At 39.2% G+C, this 23,610-nt stretch overlaps 2 protein-coding genes across 3 annotated transcripts in view; one reads left to right on the forward strand and one right to left on the reverse strand.

Moving 5' to 3' along the window:
• The window catches only part of FBXL13 (F-box and leucine rich repeat protein 13), a gene marked incomplete at its 5' end in the record, with an annotated part of 181,607 nt that overhangs the window by 43,704 nt on the left and 114,293 nt on the right, over positions 1–23,610 (forward strand). Inside the window, 3 exon segments of the mRNA XM_079931715.1 lie at positions 19,983–20,078; positions 22,540–22,549; positions 22,552–22,671. Of these exon segments, the coding sequence (XP_079787841.1) occupies positions 19,983–20,078; positions 22,540–22,549; positions 22,552–22,671 (226 nt within the window).
• Positions 1–23,610, reverse strand: part of LRRC17 (leucine rich repeat containing 17) — a 163,347-nt gene that overhangs the window by 37,138 nt on the left and 102,599 nt on the right. Inside the window, exon 6 of one of the 2 annotated variants that reach the window (XM_079931721.1) lies at positions 11,713–11,812. The exons of the other annotated variant lie outside the window; for it this stretch is intronic. The gene's annotated coding sequence lies outside the window, so the exon portion shown is untranslated. Of the gene's footprint in view, positions 1–11,712; positions 11,813–23,610 lie in introns of those variants that run through there. 2 annotated transcript variants of the gene reach the window in all.

Raw genomic sequence — 23,610 nt, forward strand, 5'->3', positions numbered from 1 at the left:
TTTTGAGTCAGGGCAGAGTGGACCGGGAGCTGAATTGTAGGCCTGGTTATTTCTCCAAAATTCGCCAGTCAGGTAACATCCCTCCTCTTCTCCTGGGGAGATGGGAGGGGTGGAGACAGAGCCCTGGAGTGTTACTGAAGTGCTTTCGGATGGGGATATGAGGCCAAGAAAATGAAGCATCTCCAGGAATAGTAATGTGTATCCAGCCTCTGGTCTAACGCTTTCTGTGCTTGAGAGGCTGTTGACTTTGGGGTGCATTCTGTTCCCTTTCGGGGAGGAGTAGGTATGTAATTAGCAAGTTGTTTCTCATATCAAAGCAGAGAAAGCAGCTTCCCAAGCACCCTTTGTCCCTAGTTCTTTCTGCTGCATCCACAAGGAATAAGAACAAATTTGTCAATTATAAAACATAGCTATGATTTTATTTTCTAGTACTTATGTGGTTACAAATTCCCAGTTCAGTCAACTGTTTATTCTTCTCTCACAGTTTCTAGTCTCAACTCTTCCCCCCTCCACTCCTGCTACTATCTTGGTTGCCATTTTCTGAGAATTCTCTATTTGTAGGTCCCTCATAGAGTGGTATGGACCATGTTTTCTCCCCACCCTGAATGGGCCCAACTTTCTAAATACAGGGGAGCTCTCCAGGTAATCGGTGGCCTGGATCGCTCTGTACTTTTATACTCAGCTCCTTCCTTATCCTGGTCCTGAGGTTTCCCTTCAAGTAGCAGTGTGAGAGAAAACGACACTAGACAATGTGAATATTCACTCATGTGACTTACTACTCAACACTGAGTCAGATGAGAATCAGTGGGAGTAGCAGCACCCAGGTTCAAGTTAATCCTTTTATATGGAAAGCTCTGTCTCCCAGATAGAGATACCCAGGTCATTTAAGGCTCTGACCAGTTACGGTTTTATTCAGAGCTTGAGGATTTCCTCATAATGCTGTTTGCATCATGAAGGCATCCTTTGCCAGAGTGATAGGGTGTGGAGAGTGCACCATGCTGAGATCCTCAGCCCCATGGGGTCTGATCCACACTGTGTTCCTGGCTGCTGTTCCTTCTGTGGTTAAAAAATATAAATCACTCCATATTCCTGCCTCTGCCCCTTCGTTTTGTCTTTCTAATTTCCATATAACATGGCTTATCAGTTTGGTTTTTCCTGAGCCTTCTAATTTATCTTCTATTTTCACTACCTAATTTTTTTAAAATTTAATTTTATTTATTTTTTATACAGCAGGTTCTTACTGGTTATCTATTTTATACATATTAGTGTATGCATGTCAATCCCAATCTCCCAATTCATCACACCACCACCAACTAACTCCCCGCCACGTTCCCCCTGCTGTCTATACGTTTGTTGTCTACATTTGTGTCTCTATATCTGCACTGCAAACCAGTTCATCTGTACCATTTTTCACGTTAATACATGACATTTGTTTTTCTCTTTCACTACCTAATCTTGATGCCTGCCTGCTTCTCTTCTCCTATGCAATGGCTGTTTCCTCCAATCAGTACTTCACACTCAACAGTGCCAAAGTTAGAAGAAAAATTCCAAGTGTGATTTGATCAGGGCAGCATCCAGTGCAAGTATCACCTCCCTTAAAATGGACATTCCTGAAGCCCATCTTTGCTCCCACTTTTCCACTGAAGTTGTGCTAGCTAGACTCTCCACTGCCCTTCAACAGCTGATGAAAATGTTATGACTTTATTGACCTTTCTGTGACCAGACATGGATGACAACTTCTTTAGCATTAAACCTCTCTGTAAATGCAAATCAAAACTACAGGGCTTCCCTGGTGGCGCAGTGGTTGAGAGTCTGCCTACCAATGCAGGGGACACGGGTTCGTGCCCCGGACCGGGAGGATCCCGCGTGCCACGGAGTAGCTGGTCCCGTGAGCCATGGCCGCTGGGCCTGTGCGTCCGGAGCCTGTGCTCCGCGGTGGGAGAGGCCGCGGTGGTGAGGGGCCCGCGTACCGCAAAAAAAAAAAAAAAGTCTACAAATAACAAATGCTGGAGAGGGTGTGGAGAAAAGGGAACCCTCCTACACTGTTGGTGGGAATGTAAGACGGTGCAGCCACTATGGAGAACAGTATGGAGGTTCCCCAGAAAACTAAAAACAGAATTACCATATGATCCAGCAGTCCCTCCTAGGCATATATGCAGACAAAACTGTAATTCAAACAGATACATGCACCCCTATGTTCATAGCAGCACTATTCACAATAGCCAGGAAATGGAAACAACCTAAATGTCCATCGACAGATGAACGGATAAAGAAGATGTGGTACATATATATAGTGGAATACTACTCAGCCATAAAAAAGAATGAAATAATGCCATTTACAGAAACATGGATGCAACTAGAGATTGTCAACTAAGTAGAGTGAGTCAGAAAGAGAAAGACAAACACCATATGATATCAGTTATATGTGGAATCTAAATGATACAAATGAACCTATATATGAAACAGAAACAGAATCATGGACAAAGAGAACAGACTTGTGGTTGCCAAGGGGCAGGAGGGTGTGGGAGGGATGGAGTGGGAGGTTGGGGATAGCAGATGTAAGCTTTTATGTATAGAATGGATAAACAACATGGTCCTATTGTATAGGACAGAGAACTATATTCAATATCCTATGATAAACCATAATGGAAATGAATATTAAAAATGTATATATAAGTGAATCATTTTGCTGTACAGCAGAAATTAACAGAACATTATAAATCAACTATACTTCAATTAAAAAATTATTGAAGAAAAATCTCTCTTTAAACTCAGCCTCAGTGACAACACTCCCTCCTGGTTTTCTGTCCACCTCTCTGAACATTCATTTTAAGATTCCTCTAGAGATAATGTGTTCCTATTCACTTCTTATATGATAGTATTTGTAAAGGCTACATCACTGCTTCTTTCATCTTCTCATTCCATCCTCAATCTCCGGGTGATTTCAAAGACATGCTTTAAGTTATATGCTGTTTACTCCTGACTTTCAAATCTATAAATCTCCAGCCAGCTTTCTCTTCTGAGACCCAGGCCACTATCAGCAATACCTGCTGAGCACCTCTACCTGAATGTTCCACAGAATCTCCCCCTAGCTTGTCTAACTTAAAAACATCACCTCCTTACTGCCGTTGGGGGACTTCTCCCCACCCCTCCATATTCCTGGCCTTTCTTGGTAAACAGCATCATCACTTGTCACCCAAATCTTAACTGTGAGGGTCATCCTAAACTTCCCCTTTTATTTTTATTCTCCACATCCAATTAGTGATTAGCAAATGATACCCATTCAAGATGTTTTTCCACGTAAGAATAAAAATATAAAATGGGATTCACATTTTTTTCAAATTTTGCCATAGAATGGGTCTCATTTTTATTGCACTATTTTAAATCCACAGAATTCATATTTGTATAAAATGCAACCATACCACACTAAGAACTATGTTAGGGTTTTTACCACAAGTTATCTCATGTAATTCTCCTAAAAGCTTTGTGAATTTGGCATTATTTTTTCTTTTTTGCAAAAAAATGAAATGATGCTTGGAAAGTAGGTTAAATCGCAGTGGTATGGTTGGGATTGGTCTGAGTCTGTCTGACTGAACAAGTACTTTAAACTTTGTAGAGTGTGAATTATACTCCCTAATATTTGGATGAAAATAAATGTCATATTTATTTATTCCCCTATGTCAGGTCCGTCTGCTACACGTCTCCACCCATTTGGCAGCCAGTAAAGTCAATCTCAATCATGACATGTAATCCTAATCCCCCTTGGCCCCTGCTCCTTGGTTGTGCAAGAGTCTTAGAGGTCTCTTAGAGCCCAAGAACCCAAGAAGAGCACTGGACTTGAGCCCACTAAGTCCAGTGCTGGCCACCACACCTGTGCTTCCTAAGTTGATTCAGTCCCTTGAAGGCAGGAGGCTCCACAGTTTCTGAACCAAGCTTGGGCACAGGGATTCTTACCATGGCGTTCAAGGCAGGCTTTTTAGTGGTCATTTGCTGTGGCCTTCAGAGGGCTCCCATTAGGGGGCCTGTCACCTCTTAGGAGGGTTGGCATGGGAATGCAGCACAGATGTCTGCCATAAGCTCCCATTCTTTCCCTAAGTGGTGAAATCAGGAATTGAGATAGGGTATGTTTGAATCTAAGTCTTGTTTTTTCATCTACTACATCATAATGCCTATCCTTGAACTTGTGTTGAACAAAAATGCTGAGGTCTTTTTTATCCGAACTGCTGGCCAGCAGTTTTACCTTATGTCACTGCTATTCTCAACCTAAACACAGCAGTTCCTGTTATTCCTATTCAAGTTCATCTTGTTGATTTTGGTTCTAATTCCAATATTCAGTGAGTTAGCTATGTCGTACAGCCTGTGGAATTCACTGCTTTTATAAACATGATGCTTACAGTCTTATCAATGGTGAAAAAATGTTGAACAAAAATCCTGTCTACTCTTCCTTTCTGGGGCTCATTCTGCTCCCCTGAGCTGTTAAGATGCCTCTCTGGCTTTGCTTTTTTTTGTGGTTTTTTTTTTTTTTTTTTTTTTTTTTGTGGTACGCAGGCCTCTCACCGTTGTGGCCTCTCCCGTTGCAGAGCACAGGCTCCGGACACGCAGGCTCAGCGGCCATGGCTCACGGGTGCAGCCACTCCGCGGTATGTGAGATCTTCCCGGACCGGGGCACGAACTCGTGTCCTCTGCATCGGCAGGCGGACTCTCAACCACTGTGCCACCAGGGAAGCCCATTTTTTGGGTTTTTAAAATCAGTTTTCTATCCATATTTTCCCCCTTCCCACAAGACCCTGTATTGTATGGAAAGTGGGCATGGTTTATATGCTGGTGGGACACTTAACCAGGATCACGACCACCAGGGTGGTGCTAGTTCTGGGTGGAGTGAGGGGAAGACTGTTCCATAGCTGACTGTGGTAGAGAATGGTCTTCAGAGGATTTGGCCAAACAGCCACAGCCAAGCCAGGTAGTGAGCATGAAAGAATTCCCATCTGGTGAGAGTCCTGCAGGTGCGTAGAACACAGGGATCGGGGTATGGCAGCTGTCAACATGTGGTGACCATGGCAACAGGCAGGTGATGAGGGACAGGTGGTCAGGCAGACACTGAGGGTCTGTATACAGAGCTAAGGGACCAGAACAAGCAATGGAGGACCCCAATTCAGGTGAGGGTTGCCAGAGTTAGCAAGTAAAAATACAGGACGCCCAATTAAATTTAAATTTCAGGTAAAGTTTTCCTTTTCTTTGTAGTATAACTTTGTCCTGTACAATATGTAGCATATACTTATACTAAAAATTTATTAGTTGTTTATGTAAATTCAAATTTAATTGGGCATCCTGTATTTTATGTAGCAAGCCTAATCCAGGTAGAACTGGAAAATGGTATAGAGTTAGGTCCCTCTATCTTTAGACTAGGATAACCATGGACACATAACAGGGGTCTTCTAAGAATTAAAATGAAATGCCTAGCACAGAAGAAGTGCACAATAAATGTAAATGTCCTTTCCACCTTCACACAAGCTTCTTTCCCTTCTTATTGAAAGTCTAGCATTAAAATTTTGATTAGGTAGTTGTCATAAATAAAATATCATATAAGCCGTAAGAATGAACAAACTCTTTGAGGGAGAGAATTTTTAAAAATTTGCTGGTGCCAAAGGGTGTGCCTTGGGAAATACCCATGATTTAAGAAAAGGCAGGGAAGCCAACTGGGGACTGTTATGGTTAATTTTATGTGTCAACTTGAATGGGCCATGGGGTGCCCAGATATTTGGCTAATCTTTATTTCTGGGTGTGTCTGTGAGGATGTTTTTGGATGAGATTAACATTTGAATTAGTACACTGAGTAAAGCAGATGGCCCTCCCCAGTGGGAGTGGGTATCATCCAAGCCATTGAAGGCTGAATAGCCAGCTTGCCAACTGCAGATCTTGGACTTCTCAGCTTCCATAATTGTGGGAGCCAATTACTTACAGTGTGTGTGTGTGTGTGTGTGCGCGTGTGTGTGTGTGCATACATATGTATATATCCTATTGTTTCCCTAGACTAATAGAAAAATGGAGAGAGCAGAGAACCAGGGTGGAGAGTCAGGGAAAAACCAGGATAATGCGGCATCTTGGAAGCTGTGAGAATAGAGAATTTACATTAAAAAAACAAAAATGAGGTTCACAGTAAATGGTTAATGTCACTGTCTTTCTGGAGATAAAAGAAGGTCCTAAAGAAAAAAGTTCTTGACTTCAGTTTCTAAAAGGGTAATATTTGTTAAATCTGATTAATGGATATGTGCTTATTATTAATTTCTTTCTTCCTCTAGATGCTTAAATGTTTCATAATATTTTACTTTGCTTTGATCTGAAGTTCCCAAACTTATTTGGTCACATAATTATTTTTTCCTACCAAATATTTTTTAATATTTTAAGTAACACTTGTGGAAATATTGGTCTATATGTCCCTGGGATCTAACTCTTGAATGTCAGGCTATAACCACCAAACCGTAGTTCAGACCCATATGGAACTTATATCCAAAACAATGTTTTGACTTTTAATGGCATTTGGGAATCATAGTAGAATGTTTTTTAGGATACTGTCTTCTAGAGAGCATATGTCTCCTTTGAGAATAAGTTTAAGTTAGGGAGAAATAGAAGAAAGGTACAGAGTGAAAAACTCACATTAATTTATTATTTTCCCTTAAGATTCTATATACATGAGAAGAAGCTCACAGTTAAGTTTTTAGAATATCTACCATTTTATACATCAGAAATACTGCATTAAAAACAAAAATAACTCCTCTAGAATGTCCTACTTTGGGTAAGCAGAACAAGATAGTTGCTACGAGTGGTCCAGGAATTGAAATAATATTTAAATTTTTTAAAGATTAAGTTTAAATAGAACATGCAATTTAGCCATGGAAGCAGATTAACTGTTAAGTGTTCTACTCTTGGGAGTTCTATTTCTAATGGGATATGGTTAAATTTTCCTCTGTTTGGAAGGGAAAGTGTTGTTATATTTTTTGACATTAGATGTTGTGCAAAAAGGAATGGTTAGTTTAAACAGGGAACAGAAAACTCTTGACCTCGTACTGGCAAAGTTCCATTTTGAATTTGGATGAGGAGAATGACTTCATTAAACAATTGAGGTTTACTTTCGAACAAAATTTTTCTTCAAGTAAATGGGTGTTTGCAGAATTTTGACACAAATATCTCTTAGGAGAATTTGTCAGCAAAATGATGAAAGTCTTTTCATACTGTCAAGTAGTTTATGATTGGAAAATGTCTAATAATTATGAGGCTTTGGGAAAATATTCAAAATAGAGGTTATATGGTGAGGATTAAAATTTACGCTGAAAGGTGTTTTATGACTCATTCTATTCTAGGCAGGTGGCAGTCAGGTGAGAACAATATATCATTCTAGAATGGGGTAAAGTTTCAGTGGAAATTGTGTAGGGAAATGAATCCTAAATGTAGAAAATCGAAGTATGAATCTGAGCTCTGGATAACTGTGTGTTATGGACTGAATGGTTGTGCCCCTACCAAATTCATACGTTGAAGTATTAACTCCCAATGAGATGGTTAGGAAGTAGGATCTTGGGGAGATAATTAGGTTTAGAAGAGGTCATGAGGGTAGATCCCCCATAATGCGATTGCTGCCCTTAGAAGAAGACGAAGAGACACCAGAGCTTCCTTTCTTTACCATGTGAGGACACAACAAGAAGGCAGTTGTCTACAAGCCAGGAAAAAAGCCCTTACCAAGAACCAAATCTGCCAGTACTTTGATATTGGACTTCCCAGCCTCCAGAACTGTGAGAAATGTCTGCTGTTCAAGCCACTCAGTCTACGGTATTTTGTTATAGTAGCCTGAGCTGACTGAGACATTGTGTAATCTACAGCATGTAATTTAATCTCTTTGATCTTCAGTTTCCTGATTTGTATAATGGGGATAAAGCTGATGTGAACTATGTTTGTGAATGAGCCTACCAATACTAAACATGACTAAACCAATACTAAACAATCCCACTGGTAGACAGTCAATGGTCAATGACCCAAGAGGTTTACTCTGACATTTAAAAGCACTTATGCCTAAGCTGCCTAATGATGACCTCGATTACTAGTGAATGTTTAAATAGATTCACATTCTAACAGAACTCTATTTTTAATCTCTGGGAATTGTGAAAACTGGCCCTTCTGAGGCAAAGCAGTGTTGCCAAAAAAGATCTTTGGGGATTTTTCATTTCTTGCCCCTAAATTTGGCTCTACTGGTTCTGATGAAATGAGTGTTTCAGGACACAGGTTGCCCTCAGGACAGGGGTGACAAGAAACAAATAGGGTTAAGAATTTGGCTTGCCCCAAGGGATCTTGCCATAGCTCTTTTAGGTTAAGTCCCAGAAGAGCCACCAAGCTGGGCCCCATCTTGGGAGTGCTGAGGATGGAGATGGTCTACAGCAAGGGTGGCAGACTGTGGCCTATGGGACAAACCTGCCCACCACCACCTATTTTTGTATGAATTTCTAACTAAAAATAGTTTTTACATTTTCAGATGTAAAATAAAAAAGACCATTCATCTTTTGGTGATTTGTTGTTCAGTGAGTTGAGGACATTTCCTCTTGGCCCACAAAGTCAAAATATTTACTTTCTGACCCTTTTTAGAAAATGTTTGCTGACCCCTGGTCTAGCAATAACCTAGAAATACTATAATACTAAATACTAAATACTAAATACTACTAGGTTAGTGAGTAAGACCCAGGAAATCAAAGAGGTGGTGAAAGCGTCCTGAAGCCAAGGGTGTTTGCTCCCTACTTTGACGATCTGTTGGGTGGTGGACTGGCAAGATGTTTGCTGCTTAATAGTCAATCCCTCCCCTCTTTCTTGTTAACAGAACCTTGATTTGGTTCAAGAGTCCACTCTTCATGAGCTTCAGGGGATGATTTTCCTGCTCCTAGCCTCCCCTATTTATCTAGTTGTATATAATCGAAAACCACGATTTTCCACCAATACCCACTTCCAGTGTAACACCACAGGGTTCATTCTAGTTTTCTTCCTTTCCACACTCATAACTACCTTCTCCTAGAGGGAGAAACCCGGCTCCCAATTTCCTAGCCTTTTAACTTACTTGATCTATCCACCTCTTCCCCATATGTACCAATCTCCTACCGTCACGGCCACCTTTCCTGTGCAAGTACCACCCTCCTTACACTCCTCTGGTTCTGACATTCCACACAGGCTAGTCCCTCATCTCAAGAATCGACGTGCGGGCTTCCCTGGTGGCGCAGTGGTTGAGAGTCCGCCTGCCGATCCAGGGGACACGGGTTCGTGCCCCGGTCCGGGAAGATCCCACATGCCGCGGAGCGGCTGAGCCCGTGAGCCATGGCCGCTGAGCCTGCGCGTCCGGAGCCTGTGCTCCGCAACGGGAGAGGCCACGACAGTGAGAGGCCCGTGTACCGCAAAAAAAAAAAAAAAAAGAATCGATGTGCTTCTCACACCACCAAGCTCCATCTCCCCTCCACGCCCCCCAGGGTGACCACCTGCCTTATCTCTCCTTGCGTCCCCATTGCTTGACTAGATCACTTTCCTGTGCACTTGGGCTCTAAGCCTTGTGCCAGGCCAGCTTCCTCATGCTGTTGGTGCCCCACCTCTGACACCATGCCCTCACCCCTCACCTCTGCCTCACTTGGATGCCCGCCTCCCCCACTGAAGCTCAAACATCTGCACTGGGTAGCCCTCCTAAGTGGATGCCCTCCTCTGGGAGTGGCTATTACTCACATTCCACTCAGATGCCTACTGTGTTAGTCCCACCTAATAGGTTTAGAAAGAGGAAGGGTTCGGGTTTTCACATCCCTCCATCGTTCTTTTATTCCTGGGCAGAGGACCAGGCCTGCCTGAAGGTTGTGATATAGGCTTTGACACATTATGTGTAATGGACCAAAACTGAACCTTTAATTTTTATTATATCTTATTTCCATCAAGAGAAAGGATCTTTTCCATTTCTCCAGCTTTGAGGTATGGTCTCTTGGTTTAGAACTAACAGGCTCACCTACTCAGTCACTGGATAGAGGTACCAGTGAGTGGTACCTGACTTAGCTTAGTGGAAACCAGCCTTTCACAGGCATGTTTTTCTCATTTCTACTTTTTCTCTTTTATAAACCTCGAGAAATACAGATATCTTGACCTGAAGGGAATCCCTCTTCAGCTTTACCAAGCAACGTGAATATATAGGCCTTGCGGAATGATTTGGCCAGCGTGCACGTAACAACATTTTGTAAACCGAGCGCTATACAGTTGCTCAGGAGGCTTTGCTACAGTTATTTGATGGTGCACACTGTCGCATAATTCTGTGATGCACAAATTGTGTCTGATTTAGAAGATTTATACTGTAACATTTTCCCCCTCCAGGGCCAATGGTGTCTGGACTTATTTTTGTTTGGTTTTCACTGTGCTCACAGCAAGAACTCCCACATGAAATGCATTACTATCCAGGCAATCTAACAAATAAGTAGGGAGTGCTGGTGTTACTAGAGAATAGATTTAATTCTCATGAAGTTCTTTTTTTTTAAGAGCTGGCTTGTTTTGGAAAGCAAGGAATTACAAAATCTTAGAATAACAGAATCTTCGTCTAGGAGGAACTTAAAGTTCATCTCTTCCAACAGGCTCCTCTACCCCAAGTCAGTAACTCCTCGGTAACACACTCTATGTTCTATCATAATCAGTGAGCAGACATCCTTCCTAGTCAGCCCACTTCACTTTAGCTCTTCCTTGATCCTTCTCCCTGCTTCTATGTTGAACACATGTGCTGATATGTGTTCCAATACCAATCGAACACCACAGAGGGTTAGAGAATATATTTAATTCTCACCATGACCATTATACATTCCTTTCTTTTGGAACTTGCTTGCTTGGGAGAGCAGAGAATTACAAAATCCTAAAATCATAGAGTCTTTGTGCTAGAAGGGACTAGCCTAGAGGACTTTCCTTACATAAAGCTGAAATCTGTCAGCTATTGATTTCCTCCCAGGGATCCTAGTTCTATCATTTGGGGTCAAAATGAAAATATCTGTTGTACACCTGGTGCTTCAGCTTACTGTCAGCATTTCATAGTCTCCCCATCCCAGGAACCATTCCTGGTCTCTTGCAAGTGTTATTCATTACCACATGAGTCAGGAGGAGTGAGGAGTGGGCATTAAGTGTGAAAGGTAGACTTTTCTTCCAGCTGCTGCCATATTCCTTAGCTGGGATCATATACCACCAGCACCTGTTGTGACTGCTTAGGGGCAGAGCAGGCTTCCTTGAACTTGTGAATTCTTTTTCTTTTGTTCTCCCCCTACTAGGGGTGCAAGGGTCTTCTCTCCTATTTTGTCTTCTTTGTTACATCCCTCCAATTCCCTTGTAATATGGGTTTTCATTTCTCTAGCTCGCCTCACTATGTTTTCACGACCACTAGATGTTCTTTCTTCTCCTAAAGATCCCACTCCACCTGGCACATAGTGGGTACTGACTGATACATATTAAATAGGAAGACTGAATAGCTTCACACTTGATACTTATATATAGTTTATGGTATTAAGTTTTCTTAAAACTTTGCTTTTTATTCTCTGTCACATCTTGTCAGTTTTTTTTTGCTGTTGTTGTTAGAATCCCGTGCATAGAATAACCACACAGTAATTTTCTATGGAATTGAATTAGAAATCCACACTTACCTGCCCTGATGTTCTTCCCAGGTTTCCATGTTGGCAACAGCCCCTGTTCCTTGTGGAGTTATTTTCCATTTTTCCAAGTATAAACGCATATGAATGTTTTAGAACTCTCAATATATATTGCACAACAATGGCATGACTCCCTAGGAGAAAGTGTAAGTTTATGGTAATTGCACTTAAATTCTTCACAAAAATTTATTCCACACTGAGATGTGGAAAATCTGCCTCTTAAATATTTCTGGGTAATGTTCTATAGAATTAGTGAGGTATGATTGTCATAGAGCAGGTGCTTAACAATAAGTGTTAAATGAACTAGTGAATAAATTAATACCACATATCGGAAATGGCATTATATGGTCTTTTTCTATTAGCCCCTTGCTTTTCTACTAGGTAGACAAGAATGCAGGAATGCCTTTCATATAAAAGTCTGTCTCCATTTACGCAAGGATTTGCACCTGGATGATGGGTACAATCCAGTTAGAAATGGACTTTCTTTTGGTTATAAATAATATTCTGTTAGATTTCTCATTTAAAAGTAATTTAATTACATGATATGGGAAAAATCAACCTTTTAAACTTAACATTAAAGATTACACAATGGCAATACAATTAGAAGTCTAGTTTTAACTATCTGGCCATGAATCACAACAGTAATCATAAAATTTTCAGTATGGAAGAGGCTTTGGGAGATTTGCTCATCAAAGACCCTCATTTTGCAGATGTGGAAATGGACTCAGGGAAGTTAGGTAATTGAAATGAGTAGTATTGCTCCAAAATTCAAAATTCAAAATCGCTCCAAAATTGTTTGAAAATAGATGTAATTAGCTAAGATAACATCACACTGGATTAGGGTGGGTCTTAAATCTAATGACTGGTTTCTTCATAAAAGAAAGGAGAGGGAGATTCAGATACACAGAAACACACAGGAGGGAAGAAGGCCATGTGAAAAAGATTGGAGTGATGTAGCTATGAGCCAAGGAATGCCAAGGAATGCCAGCAAACAGCAGAAGCTAGTAAGAGGCAAGGCGGGAGCCACCTCTAGAGCCTTCAGAGGGAGCATGGCCCTGCCAACACTGTCATTTCAGACTTGTATCCTTTCCTGTTGTTTTAAGCCACACAGTTTGTGATAATCTGTTACAGCAGCCTTGGGAAACTAAGACAGTAACCTTCCAAGGAGTAGCAGTGACTCTGGAATAAAGGCTCAATCCACCCTGAGCAGTGGCATGTCCATTTCCTTGTGTGTTGAGGAGACTCAGAGGTGCTCTCTTCAGTGACTTTACGTCTTCATTAGTTCTATTACAGTTTGCTACCCTTAGGGCTTTGCTTTCTGGCCCCCTCTTACACCAAGTTGTTCTTACCCAACTCTTACACAAGTCACTTGTTCTCACATTGCTTAGAGTCTCAGAAATTTGGCCCTACACTTCTACTGCTATTCTGTGCTGCTACTTCTCTTTTCTAGGTTGCTTTTACCCCTGAGCATAAACCCTGTCTATTATAATACTTCCTCAAGTATAGTATATGTGCAAAACTGTACAGGTACACTTTTCAGGCCATCTGATTGACCATAATACCTTTCCAGTACTTCTAGGCCATTTCAATGACTGACAATTTGTGGCACATTTTCCCCTTTGCAGCACATACAGACAAAAGGTAGAGTTTTTACTTTCTGATAAAGTCATTTGATGCACAGAAGTTTTAAACTTTGATGAATCCTAACTTATTTTTTCCTTTATTGCTCACGCTTTTGTTGTCATATCTAAGAGTCCATTGCCAAGCCCGAGGTCATGGAGATTTACCCCTATTTTCTCTTCTAAGAGTTTTATAGATTTTAGCCTTATATTTAGGTTATTGATCCATTTTGAGTAAATCTTGTGTATGATGTGAGGTAGGAGGTCCAAAATTTATTCTTCTGCATTTTGATATCCAGTTGTCCCAGCACTGTTTATTGAAGAGACTGTTCCTGCCATGCTGAATGTTCTTGGCATCCTTCCAAAAATCAATTGACCATAGATGTATTGGTTTATTTATTTATTTTTTTTTGCGGTACACGGGCCTCTCACTGTTGTGGCCTCTCCCGTTGCGGAGCACAGGCTCCAGACGCGCAGGCTCAGCGGCCATGGCTTATGGGCCCAGCCGCTCCGCGGCATTGGGATCTTCCCAGACCGGGGCACGAACCTGTGTCCTCTGCATCGGCAGGCGGACTCTCAACCACTGCGCCACCAGGGAAGCCCTGGTTTATTTTTATACTCTTAATTCTACTACAACAGTATATTTACCTATCCTTATGCCAGTATCATGCAGTTTTGGTTACTGTAGCTTTGTAATAAGTTTCAAAATTGGGAAGTGTGTCTCCTTTAAATTTGATTTTCTTTTCCAAAATTGTTTTAGCTACTTGGGGCCCCTTGCAGTTCCATATGAATTTGAGGATTGGCTTTTCTGTGTTTCTGGGGAAAAAAAAGGACCACTGGCATTTTGATAGGGATTATACTGAATTTGTAGATCACTTTCGATAGTATTGACATCTTAATACTATTCGTGTTAGTATTACCTATTCCTTGGATATTTGATAGAATAGTCTTGTAAACTCTTTGAGCCTGTGGGTTTGTTTTTGGTGTTTATTCATGGGCAGATTTCAAAGTCTGATTAAATTTCTTTTATTGTTATTATGTCTTCCAATCTATTAACTTGGGATATTTTTCCATTTATTTAGGTCTTCTTTAATTTCTTTCAGTAAAGAAAGAAATTTCAGTGTACTAGTCTTCCACCTCCTTAAATTTATTCCTGGGTACTTTATTCAAAAGTGAGGTTTTTAAAATAAAATATTTTAGGCATGCAAAGAAATATAATATAATGAACACCTGTGTAATCACTACTCAGTTTAAGAAATAAAACTTAACAAATACAATTAAAGCCGCTCTAACTGCATTTTTCCCCCTCCCTCAGAAGTAACTGCTCTCTTACACACCATACACAAAAATAAACTCAAAATGGATTAAAGACCTAAATGTAAGGCCAGACACTATAAAACTCTTAGAGGAAAACATAGGAAAAACACTCTATGACATAAATCACACCACGATCCTTCTTGACCCACCTCCTAGAGCAATGGAAACAAAAATAAACAAATGGGACCTAATGAAACTTAAAAGCTTTTGCAAAGCAAGGGAAACTATAAACAAGACGAAAAGGCAACCCTCAGAATGGGAGAAAATATTTGCAAATGAAGCAACTGACAAAGGATTAATCTCCAAAATATACAAGCAGCAGCAGCTCATGCAGCTCCATATCAGAAAAACAAACAACCCAATCCCAAAATGGGCAGAAGATGTAAATAGACATTTCTCCAAAGAAGATATACAGACTGCCAACAAACACATGAAAGGATGCTCAACATCACTAACCATTAGAGAAATGCAAATCAAAACTACAATGAGGTATCACCTCACAATGGTCAGAATGGCCATCATCAAAAAACCTACCAACAATAAATGCTGGAGAGGGTGTGGAGAAAAGGGAACTCTCTTGCACTGTTGGTGGGAATGTAAATTGATACAGCCACTATGGAGAACAGTATGGAGGTTCCTTAAAAAGCTAAAAATAGAACTACCATATGACCTAGCAATCCCACTACTGGGCATATACCCTGAGAAGATCATAATTCAAAAAGAGTCATGTACCACAATGTTCATTGCAGCTCTATCTACAATAACCAGGACATGGAAGCAACCTAAGTGTCCATCGACAGAAGAATGCATAAAGAAGATGTGGCACATATATACAATGGAATATTACTCAGCCATAAAAAGAAATGAAATTGAGTTATTTGTAGTGAGGTGGATGGACCTAGAGTCTGTCATACAGAGTAAGCCAGAAAGAGAAAAACAAATACTGCATGCTAACACATATATACGGAATCTAAAAAAAAAAAAAAAAGGTTCTGGAGAACATAGGGGCAGGACAGGAATAAAGACACAGAAGTAGAGAATGGACTTGAGGACACAGGGAGGGGGAAGGGTAAGCTGGGATGAAATGAGAGAGTGGCATGGACATATATACACTACCAAATGTAAAATAGCTAGTGGGAAGCAGCCACATAGCACAGGGAGATCAGCTCAGTGCTTTGTGACCACCTAGAGTGGTGGGATGGGGGGGTGGGAGGAAGATGCAAGAGGGAGGAGATATGGGGATATATGTATATGTATAGCTGACTCACTCTGTGATATAGCAGAAACGAACACAACATTGTAAAGCAATTATACTCCAATAAAGATCTTAAAAAAAAATTAACTGCTCTCTTAAATTTAGTGTTTATCATTTCCTTACATAGTTTGATAGGCAGAATAATAGTCCCCTGTGCTACCTGCCCCCCACCCCCACCCCAATCCTCAGAACCTGTGAATACATGGCAAGAGTCTTTGCAGACTCAAGTTAAAGATCTTGAGATGGTGAGATTATCCTTGTTTATCTGGGTGGATCCAATGTAATCACAAGGGTCCTTATAAGTAAAAGAGGGAGGTAGGACTCCTTGTAAATACATCTCTCCAAGGGCCAGATAAGCACCAGTGTCTCTAGTTTTTATGATCTATAGATGTCTCCCAGATCCTGCGACACATATCTCCTTGAATGTAAATTATTAGGGATCTTCCTGACATCTTGGGAACTTGACCTAGGGAAGGAACTAGGCCAGATTATACACATTTGACCTTCTTGGGGAGACAAGAGAAGTTTTATTATCCTTTTAGATCAGAGAAATTAACTAGACAGAAAGCTACAGATCTAATCTCCATAGTATGTGGAAAGTAAAATGTTTATAGAGGAAGTGAAGACAAAACATTACCTTTTTATCATATAGATTTCTGTCTCCAGAGGCTAGAGCTTTTTCCTCAGGAGCACTGAGGAATCCAGGAAAGATTTTTATTTCCTCACACTGATTTATCAACAATTGAGAGTTCTGATACAACCTTTCATGATGATTGTGGATTTGTCAATTTCTCCTTTGTATCTTTGCAGCTCTACTACTGGATACTTTCATTTAGAATTGTTATATATCTTTAGTAAATTATTTGTATTGTTTTCTTTAATTATAATGTAGTGACCCTCTTTATCAGACAAATTTTTAAAATCCACCTAAAATACAATACTGAACAAGATGAACACAACTGAAAGGAAATTTGATAGCTATATTGATATCAGAGGGGAAAACTTTAAAGCAAAAGCATTATTAGGGATAATCTTTGTCTTCCAAGCAGTGAATTTTGTTAAATTTATTATTGCTAGATATACTTAGATTCATTTTTCTCATCTTATTTTATACTATTTATTCTCTTTTATGTACTTGTTTTGTCCTTTCCTGCCTTTATTTATTGAATTTTAAAAGCTACCGCCTTGTCCCCATTTTCATGTGTTAGAAGATATCCATTCTATTTCCATTATTTCAGTGGCTTCTCTTAAATATTTTTGACATGTGCATTTACCTTAATAAAGCCTAAAGTAAATTAATAGCTATACTTTCTTCCTGACTCATTAATGGAATTTAGAACATTTTAACTCTGATTACTTTCTCCAGTCTTAGAGTATGAATATATTCTAGCAGTTCTGTCCCTTGTTTTTTGTACTCCCACGTGTCATCATCCTTATATGTTTTTATAAGGTTGCTGGGTTTACCCTTATGCTTATTAAATTTCTTTGCCCATCATTACTATTTCATCTCACTCCTTTCCTCTGATTTCAATGTCCTTTAGAAGTTGTTTTGTGATGGGTGTATTGGAGGCAAACTCTCTCAGTCTTTGTCGTAGAGTGTCTTTACTTAATACTCATCCTTGAGTTGTAATTTACTTGCATGTGGTATCTGAGATTGGTAAGTATTTTCTGCTGACTATGCTTTCTGCGACTGCTAAGTGACATTCTTTTGTAGGTAATCTGTCTCCAGTTGCATTTAAGGTTTTCCTTTGCTTATGGCCTTTTGCAATTTCACTACAAACCCATGGTATCTTGATTACCCTGTTTGGGATTTCTTGTGCTTCTTAAATCTGAGAATTGTTGCTTTTCATCAGTTCTAAAGCATTTTTGTCTGTAATATGTTTTTTTTTTTTTTTTTGTGGTACGCAGGCCTCTCACTGTTGTGGCCTCTCCTGTTGCGGAGCACAGGCTCTGGACGCGCAGGCTCAGCGGCCATGGCTCACGGGCCCAGCCGCTCCGCGGCATGTGGGATCTTCCCGGACCAGGGCACGAACCCGTGTCCCCTGCATTGGCAGGTGGACTCTCAACCACTGTGCCACCAGGGAAGCCCTATTTTTGAGTTTTGCTTTGATTCCATTTGCTCTGTTCCTTCCTTCTGGAAACTCTATAAAGATATATAGAATATTGGACCTTTTTATGTTATATAATGTGTCTCTTAACCTCCTTTATATTTTCCATCTCTTTATCTCTCTGTGCTTTATCCTGTGTAATTTCATTATACATAATCCAGTTTGCTATTCCTTGTATTAGCTGGGTTTCTTCTGCTATTTAACTCATCTGTTGAGTTTTTAGTTTCAATCATTATGTTTTTAATTGCCATGAATTTTATTTGGTTTCTTTATAAATCTGCCCAGTCCTTTTTCAACAGCTTTTCTCAAGAATTTTTTTGTCTTCATCACCTTAATGTTTTCATGATTACTGACAATTTTATTCATGAAGTTATTGTTTTACTGTTGTTCACTCTTGTTGGACTTTTTTTCCTTCCTGTGTTTTGTAATTTTTATTGAGAGCTCATTTTGTTGTGGCTTAATCTGTACGAATTCTACAAGGCCAGGTTTGAGGGTGTGTTTCTTTAGAGAGAGGGTATTTATTTCTGCCAAATGCCCCATAGTTACTACCAAGTTGGAAACTCTTTTCATGTTAATGTATCAAATACAATTACAAAGGTAATAAATTCAAGTTAGATCCCACACATAATAAAATTCAAATTCCAATGCACACAATAAGTGGTTTTTGGTTACAAATTCTTTGGGAAATTTTTTTCATCCCAGGCTAGGTACTTCAGTTTTTCTCTTGTCAATAGCAGTTTTTTATTTTGTTTTTACATCTCTTTTTTATAATCCTGGATTTCTCTGTCTCTCTCCCTTTCTCTGTCTCCTTCTCTTTCTCCCTCTGACTCAGTTATGACCTCCAGCTTTGTATAAGCCTGGTAACTTTTTCTGTCCCTGCATGGCCAGTAAAATCTGAACCTATTTGTTATGAAAAGCAGCAACCACCTCCACTGTTCTCCCATCCCAAGCAACTATGGCGTGGATATCTTATTGTGTGCCTGGGTTTACAAAGACTGGGGCCCTGGATATTTTCCTTACTTTCTTGAAAACTCAATTATTTTTAAAAAACAAATGTTTGTTTTAGAGAGTAGAAAACTGATTATTAGGGGTTATGGGGTAGGGGAAATAGGGAGTTTGGAAAAAGGATATCAACTTTCAGCTATAAGATGAATAAGGTCTGAGAATCTAAGTAATACATGGAGATAAATAATCTAATACACTTTAGATTAAAAGTAATCTAAAGTCATCTAAATAATGACTATGGTTGATAACACTGTGTTGTATAATTGCTAACAGAGTAGAACTTAAATGTTCTCATAAAAATAAATAAAGATAAGTATGTGAGATGTTGGATATGTTTAATTTAACTAGATGGGAGAATCCTTTTACAATGTATACATAAATCAACTCACTATGATGTACACTTTAAATATCTTATAATTTTATGTCAATATACCTCAATAAAGCTGAAATTTTAAAAAATTTAAAAAGGAAATATTTTTTAAAATGTTTGTTTTAGCATTTACTGATGTTTTGTATCAAGAGGATTTCCAGATTTTCTAGTCTACCCTTTTTCTAGAAATAGAAGCCAAAGTGGGTTTATTGATCTTTCCCAGGAATCCTATAACTTTAAAAAGAATCCAGTTCAGAAAATAATTATTGAATGCCTTCTATGTAGTACCAGCTATTATTTGGAAAATTATTCACTTTCTAGCAGAATACCACTTTAATTCAGAAAATAAAATAAATCTACCTATCTTCCTCACCATCCTTCTGCAACTATCAATTTGATCACATTATATCAAAGGCAGCATCAGGTAAGTTCTAGAACTCTAGATAAAATTCCTACCTTCAGATAAAATTCATGCACATAAACCCCTGCTACCACAATATACGGATTACATTACCATTAAAACACACACACACACACACACACACACACTCACACAAAATGGTAAATTGAAGAGTTAGATCAAAATTCACATATTTTTTCAAAATCATGAATGTTTTTCTTTGTGTTTAGATTTTCTCCTACCTCAGTTTAAGAGATGTGGTAATATGTGGTCAAGTTAATCGCTCCTGGTTGTTGATGACACAAATGAGCTCATTGTGGAATGGTGTAAGTAGACACGACCTGAAGCTATGTCTTTATTCTAGTTCTCAAAGGAGAATAGACCGCTATAAAGCCACCCGTAATGGGGAATACCTTCTTCCCTGCTCCACAACATGGGGCCACAAAAAGTAGGTGCATTTGTTTCTCTTTTGTCCAGGCACAAGCCTGAAGGACAAGATAAAAAAATGTTATTTGAAGAGATTCAATATGAGTATTTTCTAATTTAACTAGTAGAAATAAATTGAATATTATTTTTGGATTGAAACAAAGCTCCATTATATCTGAGTTAGGCTTAACATTGCCTTAGTCAAGGAGCTCCAGAGATATATTGAGAAAATGCAAGCAAGGTGCTTACTGTAGAGCCTGGCATGTAGGCAGCACTCAGTAAATATTAGCTATTATTGTTGGTTCAAAAAATACAACAAAGCAGCACAAAATATGGAGTAAAGGAAAAAAAATTACTGAGCATGAAATAGGGCTAAAATATACATGTACGCAAAGCTTGTTTGATAATTCTTAGTGTATTTGCATGCACATGTACACACACACACTCAGGAATTTTCTAATGCGGACTCCTAGGCTCATGCCTCTGTATTGTTCTTGTCATTGCACTATTTTTATACTATTCTCATAAACTAGAACAAGCTTATATTTTTCATTCCAAAGAGACATTGGGTGGTAGGTCTTAGCCAACAACAGAAAATAAGCATGTGTTATCCCTGAAGACCTTTCTTTTCTTTCTCTTGGATGATTGCTTTAATCTTAACAACTGTGACCATTTATGCCATCAACAAATGTTGGAGTAGTAACATTTTCCTTGTTGCCTAAGTCCAGTAAATAGCTAGCTTCACCACCCCTCCTTAATTGCTATTGATTGGAGGACAAATGATATCATGTGCTCAGACTGATCTATGAATAGGTGGTCAGGGCCATTCTGCAGAAACTTTGACAAAGAAACTAAGAGGAGTTGACAAGGTACAGGGAATCTAGGCTCCATAAGTCAACTCAGAATCTTTACATCTCATCAGAACACCATCCCATTCTTGGCTATACTGCTCTACTCTCATCTTATGCAGCAATGGCAATAAGAAAATGTGCTTCTGTCTTAGTTAACCCCTCTTAGCTACCAAATTTAGTATTCCTGTCTTAGATGTATTTGTAGTTCAAGGCAGTGATTCTTAAGCTTTAGAATGCATTAGAATCATCTGAAGGGATTGTTAAGACAGATTGATGGTTGCCACCCCCAGAGTTTCTGACATAGTAGGTCTGAGGTAGGGCTTGAGAATTTGCATTTCCAACAAGTTCCTGGATGATGCTGATGCTGCTGGTCCCAGGACCACACTAAGAACCACTGATTTAAAGGAATAAATCTCTTACTTATGTGACAGATTAGGTGTTACTTTTTCCTTTGGAAAACCCATAAAGAAGAAAAATAAATAAATCCAAATGATTTGGAAGAGAAAGAACATGTACAATATTAAAATCAGGACAAATCTTGCAGAAAAATGGCAGAAAAAGCCAGCACTTCTGCCAAGACTTCACTGGGTAAAGATGAAGAAAATATGAGCATATGGCAGTGAAGAACAAAGCCAGGATTGGAAGTTAAGCTGCTTTATGTTCAGCAAATTTCTCTTTCCTCAATAATGTGTTGTCCTTCATTTGCAGTTATTTTTTCCTTTATTTGTGAGTGCTCAAATGTGGCGCAACTATAACAAACATTTTAGCACAAAGAATAGTTTTGTTCAGAAGGCAATGAGAAAGTGAATGTTCATATACTTAACCTTTTAGCTGAAAGATAGTATTAATACTATGTTATTGTTATCAACTATACTTCAATTTAAAAAATACTATGTTATCGTTTATCAACCAGCCCTGGCCATTCGGAGCTCACTAAACCTCTGTGCTCTTCAATTTTACATATAATCAGCAAGGTACACTCAGGTCATCTTTCCTTTTCTCTAGAACTACCCCCTCCAAATTATGAGTTATGAAAAGGTCATTATAGACCACACACTCTAAACTGTCTTTCCTATAGTCAAGGACTCAATGTATAGTTTGTGCTCATGAAAAAAGAAGCAGGCACACATTAATGATGAACCCAGGAGAGTTCACTGACATTGAAGAAGGGGGAAGCCTTGGGGCTCACCTGGAATTACAGGCGGGCATCCAGGCCACTCTAAGACAGTTGACTCTGTTGACGGGTGGATGTGAGACCCCTGCCCTCCCAGCTGTCAACCTGGACTGGACATTTAGAATCTGTTTTTAATTAAACCTAGGAATGACCATGAAAAAAAAATCTATTTGCAATTAAACCTGGGAATGACCACAAAAAACCCAACCCCCCCCCAAAAAAAAATGAGTGGTGAGATGAAGAAATTTTAGTTCTTTGATGCTTTAAAAATATTTTTAAAGTTTTACATGCAAAAGATCTCTCTCATTTCTTAATGTTTTTGTTTATCCTTTTTAGATTGATTTTTCCCAGTAAAAAATATAATCACAGATAAGCACATAGTGTCTACTTTGCAAAGATGGCGTCTAAATGTGCTGTGCTTGAATTTTCGTGGTTGTGTTCTCCGACTGAAAACTTTGAGATCAGTAAGTATGTTCATTACAACTGTTTGTCTTGCTTTCCTGTATTTTAAAATGGAAACTTCAATTACCGCCTTAGGCCATAAGAATGCCTATTAAAACTATTTAAAAGTCCTATAATATAGCCAGCTCTTGATGGAGTGTATGCCCTGGGAGTTGGTCCTTTGGTCATTCTTATTTACTGACTGCTTTTTTTTTTTTTTTGTCTAACATTTTTCTATCTATATGTCATTAGTTTATCCACTAATAAAATACAATATAAGAACTTCTCATCAAAGAAATTCTAACAATAGACAGTAGAAGCAGAAATCTACCTTCATCTCCCTCAAACCCATTCACTTACCCCATGGTACTCAACATTATCAGTCTTTCTGTTTTTCTAAAATACATTTACGTATTTGTGATTACAAATACACAATTTTAATTTGTAACATTAAAGGGATCATACTGTCTTATATTTTCTATTGTGTCTTGGAAATCTTTTCATGTCAGTACATATAGAACTACAAAGTTATTTTCCCATACTATGGCTATACTGTAACTTATTTAACTTTCTTCCTATTGATGGACATTGAGGTTATTTCCAGTTTTTTCCAAGCTGTTTTGTGAAGTCTGTATTTAATTGTCTTAGTTCAGGCTGCTATAATAAAGTTCCATTTTGGCTGGGTGGCTTATAAACCACAAAAACTTATTTCTCATAGCTCTAGAGGCTGGAAGTCCAAGATCAGGGTGCCAACCAACGTGGTTGGGCTCTAGTGAGGGCCTTGTTCTGGGTCGTGGACTTTTGTCTTCTCCCTGTATCCTCACATGGTAGAGAGCAGAAGAGAGCACTCTCTGGAATTCCTTGTGTAAGGGCACTAATCCTATTCATGAGAGTTCCACCTTAATTACATCCCAAAGGCCCCACCTCCTAATACCATCACATTGGGGGTTAGGATTCCAACATGTG

Source organism: Stenella coeruleoalba, assembly GCF_951394435.1.
Source record: "Stenella coeruleoalba genome assembly, chromosome: 9".
NCBI lineage: Eukaryota > Metazoa > Chordata > Mammalia > Artiodactyla > Delphinidae > Stenella > Stenella coeruleoalba.